This window comes from Populus nigra, chromosome 1, assembly GCF_951802175.1.
Source record: "Populus nigra chromosome 1, ddPopNigr1.1, whole genome shotgun sequence".
NCBI lineage: Eukaryota > Viridiplantae > Streptophyta > Magnoliopsida > Malpighiales > Salicaceae > Populus > Populus nigra.
In genome coordinates, this window is record NC_084852.1 from 43898897 (window position 1) to 43905203 (window position 6307).

The following is a 6307-nucleotide window of genomic DNA, read 5'->3' on the forward strand; positions in this document are numbered from 1 at the left end:
ACTTCTTAACTTTTTTTCACAGGGACTTATCATAAAGTTCTCACATGGAGATTTTCATAACGATTTTAATGTTTTATTTTACATCTAATATGATGTATTACAGACGATTTAATCTAGATTAATTTATCAAAACCGAGATTCTACATGAACCAGTCAATTGTTTGGTATAATCAAGTGAACCGGACAACAGCATTTATTAATGATAAACACCTGAGAATTCTATATATTAAAAAACCAAAACCAAAATTATAAGCATTAGAATGAACTAAAATGAAAACAAGCACAACTCATGAGTTTATAAAAGAAAAGGGCTTAAGGCTCAACGCTGCTCAAATCCATATATATTAAAAAATATCACTTCTAATATAATAGTATTTGAGCTGCTATCCAATACCCCTACCATTGCAAGTCCTATTTGCTCTCTGACAATACCCTTTATCGCTTCCAACAACATCTGGATCACCATCTCTCACAGCAAATCTTTATTTTCGAAATTTGCATGAATTGCCTAAGAGCCGAGCACTGATGTCCATCATGGGTGCCTAACAGTAATAGCACCTAAACTTCCTTCGCCAAACCACGTGCATTGTTGGAAATATCCACTGAAAACGACCACCAAACACAGTCACGACACTCTTAACCATGTGATGCTCACAACTACAGCATCATCAATATAATGCCTTTTGGAACTAAGCTAGAATTCCCTCCACAAATTTAGAATCAATACTTTGTTAGAGAAACTATCCCTTATGAAATAAATACGAAGATATAAAATAATATAAAAAGTTGAGAATGAATCATTTATCATAATCATAAACTTTTTAGTCTTTTTGATGTATTTGTAAAATAATATAAAAAGTTGAGAATGAATCATTTATCATAATCATAAACTTTTTAGTCTTTTTGATGTATTTGAGTTGCACCATTTTAAATTGATAATTGAATCCGTGTTCCATCCAAAAAATTTAGTCTTGTGATGGGTGGTCCCGTCTTAAACATTTTATGTTACTTTATGTTCTTGTATTTATTTCGATGGTTTTTCTAACACTTATCTTTACTTGCAAGCCTATCATTTAGAATTATGAAATAGCTTGAGTTCAATGATTTTTGCTCCGTTACAACTCTTTAAGGTCTTGATACTATATCAAATGAACTATCTTAAACTAAAAGTTTAAATTGTTGTGAGATCCTAGGAATAATTTTATATTAACTCTAACAAGAGTATTCTTAGACTAGCTTCAAAGTTAACTGAGACTAAATCCTTGTCCTGAATAATTTTAAGGATGCATTTTTTATGTTAGTTTGGTAAATTCATAAGAATATCTTCTAGATAAACATTTTTTATATTAGTTCTAAGGTTTGAAATGCAAAGAGTCAAACAATTAAGCAAACCTTCTTAACTAGGAGCCTACAACTAGAGATAAAAAGTTCGTCAAATCATTGAATAAACATTTTAACCTGTTTAGCGGCATTTCTTCCAATCACAACTTGCAATGATTGCAAAGTATTGGCTGGGTTAAAACAGTTCAAAAATATGAAGAAAAGGATACAAAGTGAAAAATTTTAAATATGAAGATGTAAAGTATGCTTCAACTGAAGGTTGGTTTTCATAATTTTCCCATTCACATGAAAAGCATATTGTTCATAGCAGCATTGAGTCGGTTACCTTATGATGCATGGTCTCCTTCATGGCCCTTCTCATTGTTGATCTTCTCACATAATGCTTGAACTATCACTTCAAGCGAACTCTTGTCATGTTCTAGTTGTGCATTCTTCTCTTGAAGCTGGAGTTTATCCAAATTGTTTTGGTCATTAACTTGACTCCTTAACAGAGCAATTTTATTTTTGAGCTGTGTATTTTCACGCTGAAGATCAGTATCGTTGGCACCAGCCTGTCAGCAAGGGAAAGAAAATAAACAATAGTAAGGTACAGATAAAATTTGTTAGTGACCAATCAAAAGCTAGAAAATAAAGGTAGAATAATTGTTCTTTAATTCCAAAAAGTAGAAGGTATATATCATTGCAACGAAGTAGACATTAAGTCTAAAATTAGTAGGAGGTTGGTTCTTTGCTTTTCAAACATGGATTACAAGATTGAAAGGTTATTAAACCAGTAGTACAGGAAGGGCTGGATAAATCTCTATTAAAGGCAATGCAAATAGTCAATCATGATTCATGAGCAGCAGTTCCATATTAAAAGAAAGACAGAAACAGAATTCAAGCTAGTGGTCTGGACTCTGGTGCTTTTCATTTTAATGGATTTCATCAATATCTACTAATCCTTTCGAGTTTAATGCTTGAATTTCATTTATATCCCTCAGATGGGAAAATTATCAATAAGCCTAAATTAGTGATGCATGGAAAATGCACAATTTTTTTTTTTTTTTTTGGGGCGTGGGTAATTAACCATCAATAGATTTAAAAGCGGCAAAGTTCCTCTTCAAATATATGTTATGAAAGTACAATAATCCCAATAGTGAATGAGGTCTGCCACTCTTCATATTCAGTTTTATTACAGAAAAAGAACTAATAATAAAAAAAAATTATTAATTTTTCAATAGAAAAACACTTACTAGTCGCTTTGAAAGGACCTCCACGACAGTATTTTGTTTATCATGCTTCTCCTTCAGTAGAACAATTGTTTTCCTAAGTCGCTTCATCTCTTGTTCTTGAGATTGCAAAGTTTGTCTAGTCCGAACTGCTTCCGTTTTAAAGGAGGCATTCTCTCCTTTTAATCGATCGTTTTCTTTCCTTAGCAGATCCAAGTTTCTCTCGGTCTCAATTTTGTTTCTCTACAAGGAAAAGTGAAAGTTTCTCAATTCTTTTGCCTTAATGAGCCTGAAAGAAAAATGAAAAGATCCAGTTTTTTACTCAGAGCAATGCCTTATAAGTGAATGAAGAATTGCTCATCATCTCATTTAAGGTTTTTAGGGGAAATCATTGAACTGAAACTATTTTTTATATATTTTTCCATTAACATGATGCTTTAAGGACACGATTATGATTATTCAAATTACCCATCCATGTTTTCCTTAAATTCATTTTCGCTTAAAGACCATGATTTTTATCTAAGTTTAAGTGCAGTGCCTAAAAGGCTAGCCTGTGTAGGGGCGAGGTAAATTGTTTACATTATTTGGCCTGACTAACTAGCATTTATGGTTGATAATTCTTCTGTGGTCATTAATTTAATTATTAAAATGGATTTAAACATGTATTGACTAATGAATAGCCCTACATCTGCACATTAGAAAGAAAAGCTTACATAAACAGGCAGCAAAGCCCCATCCAGTGATAATATAATAGGGGAACGCGATCCTCCATTGAACGTAGTTAAGTTCCATTGAACCTACTAATGAATAAAAAAAGGCACCTCAATGGTAGCAACACCCTCCTCTTAAGGGTGATGTTGCACATTAGACTACCTAAAGGAGGTCAACCCGAAGAAACATATATGTAAATCAAAACGAGGTTGCCACAATTTTAGAGATTGAGATTTCTATATGAATTTCTCTACAACTTTTTTTCAATTTGGTAGTATTATTCTCACTTCACCCTTTTTTTTTATTATACTACCATAAACTTTTTTTAACATGTTTCTTTACAAGTCTATAAATTTAAAATATTAACAATTTGCACCCACAATCAAATTAGAATTTAAGCAGATTTAAATAGGGAGCATATCTATTTAACATGAATGTTTGATAAATAAATATAAATATATATATATATATATATATATATATATATTGTTATAAAGGAGAGGTTGGAGCTTTAAATTTTTTAAAAGAGAGAGGAGACACTAGTTTCAATTGAGCTACGAGTTCATTGGAATAGAGTTTGGTACTACATATATGCACATATATCTTCCATCGTTTTACATATTATTTAGACAAAATTTTCATGATGAAAGAATTTTAAGAAAAAACAGGTTTCATAATTAATTTGTCGTTTGATAGATAAAAGGATAAATGGTGTGCTATTATTGGTTAATAGACTTGTCAGTAGATAAATAAGCTAATTGCTTGTCCATATGTATAGCATTTTGTAATTTAAATGTAAATTTATGGTAGAACCTATAAAAATGCTGATTTAAAAAAAAATATATATATGCACCATGAGTTTTTAGGAAATATCAATTTCCCTCTTGTAGACGTGATTTTCTGTTAATTGATCTTGTTTGTGTTATACTGTAGATGCATATGTCTATAAATTTTCTTGAAAGTTGCAATCATGTATGGTTTTTTAATATAAGCTAAAACATTAAAAGAACACCAGAGTTGGGAAAAGCAGCATACAAATGCAATTATACATGTTCTAAATGGCATTAACATAATACATATGGTTATTGTTCTATTTTGATTCTAGTCATTGTCTTGTTGGCTAGATTATATTTTTTGGTTTTGATTTGATATTAATGATACAATAATTTTCCTTCCTTAATGATATGATTGAGTCTAGCCTTAAAAAAAATAATTAATATTATAATTTGTATAACTACTACCATTGATGACTTCTCGTTCTGTTTTGAGACAAACTTTTGATGACATGGTAAAATTACAAACTATTCAATGCATTTTAAAATAAAGAGCATTTCATAACCATGTAGGAGATTATGAGGAATTTGACTTTTCAGATATGAATTTGTTATAATTAGATTGATATCTAGCAGATATATTTATGGGCCAAATAGATAAGTCTAAATCCAAGAAAAATCCAATTTAAATGATTCTATGGAATTCAAGTTGTTAGATTGGAATTTGTTATAATTAGATTATATTATATAAATACAATTATTGGACCAAATGGATGAGTCTAAATAATGAATTTTTTGACAAAAACACGCATAACTTTTAATTTTTATTGTTGAATTGTACCCATAATTTACCAAGAGGTTATATAGCAAGATCAAAGATTTCTCAACTATTTTCTTGTTTTTTTCTATTTTTCTTTCACTACTTCGTCAAATGACCGGCCAGACCTTAGGAACAATAAAAATGCCATGATCTTTGAACAAAAAATAAAAAACTAATTAAGGAAAAAGAAAACAAAAGAGTAAATAGATAGGTAATGGTGTTTACCTTGCATCGTTCACGATATGCCCTGTCAATCTTTCTTTTCTTTGCAATTTGATCTTTAATTGTTTCCAGATCCTGTCCTTTCTTATCAGTATCTGTTATATTTGAAGACTGATGAGAACTACCTGGGCGTGCTGCCGAGAAGTAGTCAAAGGCTTGCTGATTTCCCCTTGCCTTCTGATCGGTTTCAACTCCTGTCAACGACGAGTATGGTGCTCCTCCCTCAGTGTTTGAAGTGTATAAAAGACCAAGACTCTTGAAGCAGGTATTTACCGAAACATGTATTGGTATATATACGTGCGTGCGTGCGTGCGTGTGTATGTATGTATGTATGTACTTTCTTCACCAGCATAGTTATTTTTCCTCCGTGGGTTTGAGAAGCAGATGTAATAATAAAAGATGAAATATAGGGTGAGAAAATAAAGAGTTAATCGCAGTCATGAGCAAGGTAGCGAGGAATTGAAGACAATAGAACTTGCTAGATCCAAGTATTCCAACTGAAATGGATCAATCGGCTTTCTAAAGCAAAGATCAAATGGAATAAATCTCTGAGGCTATATGGAAGAAATATACTTACCCTTATAAGCCTCAAATTCAGGTGGAGGTAGAGGTAGAGCTAGAGATGCTTCAAGTTCAAGGAGATTTTGCCACGGACTTAGGTAATCCATCGCTGGCTTTCTGGAGAAAAAGAAAAGCAATTGAAGCTCATGAGCCAACCGGCTGAAGAACTAACGAACAGTCGAAACAGTTGAATCAATAAAAACCTTTGGAGCAGTAGGCCGCTAGCTAGCTTTTCGTAAATTTGACGAGAGGGTTTGGTTTATATAAGAAAAGTTAGTTTGGCCATGTCGAGCGAAATCGAGGGATATCGCACGACATCCTTCGAATTCGTAAAACATGTGAAAGAGAGAAACAAGGACGACTTTTGTTAGCCTTGGAGAGCTTATCCATCTCGCAGTCAAATCGTCTCTTGTCTCGCGACGTACCATTCATGGGCCACCTCGTCTCTAATGGCCCTGCAAGCGTCGGTCCAACAAGCAAAACTATGGTCTTCCAAGATTTTTGAAAACTTCTGCTAGCTTTTCAAAGTTTGAGATCAAGTATTTAAATTATATATTGCAATGTCAAGATATAAATAAATTCGTATTCGATCAATTTTAATGGGATAAGTTATTTTTTTCAATTGGCTCAATGAACGTTTTATCATTTGATAAGCATTTTAAAATTACTAA

At 32.1% G+C, this 6307-nt stretch overlaps 1 protein-coding gene across 4 annotated transcripts; it reads right to left on the minus strand.

The window, feature by feature from the left end:
• Positions 1 to 294: 294 nt before the first annotated feature.
• On the minus strand, positions 295 to 5997 carry LOC133680003 (uncharacterized). 4 transcript variants are annotated; one of them, XM_062102787.1, is made up of 6 exons: positions 5840 to 5997; positions 5653 to 5753; positions 5079 to 5269; positions 2574 to 2792; positions 1667 to 1892; positions 295 to 602 (listed from the first exon to the last, which is right to left on the minus strand). In XM_062102787.1, exons 2-5 carry the CDS (start codon positions 5741 to 5743, stop codon positions 1668 to 1670), a joined length of 726 nt encoding a protein of 241 aa, XP_061958771.1. In that variant the 5' UTR covers positions 5744 to 5753; positions 5840 to 5997; the 3' UTR covers positions 295 to 602; position 1667. The 4 variants fall into 4 exon arrangements, with proteins under 4 accessions (XP_061958771.1, XP_061958778.1, XP_061958787.1 ...); XM_062102794.1 differs by having other exon boundaries at positions 295 to 694; positions 5653 to 5992; XM_062102803.1 differs by having other exon boundaries at positions 295 to 704; positions 5653 to 5992.
• Between the last annotated feature and the right edge of the window lie 310 nt (positions 5998 to 6307).

Coding starts and splice junctions, on each gene's coding strand:
- LOC133680003 (XM_062102787.1), bottom strand. CDS start 5,743: ATGGATTACCTAAGTCCGTGGCAAAATCTCCTTGAACTTGAAGCATCT. Junction 5,270..5,652: donor TGAATTTGAGGCTTATAAGG/GTAAGTATATTT, acceptor CGTCGTTGACAG/GAGTTGAAACCGATCAGAAG. Junction 1,893..2,573: donor AGGTCCTTTCAAAGCGACTA/GTAAGTGTTTTT, acceptor CCTTGCTGACAG/GCTGGTGCCAACGATACTGA.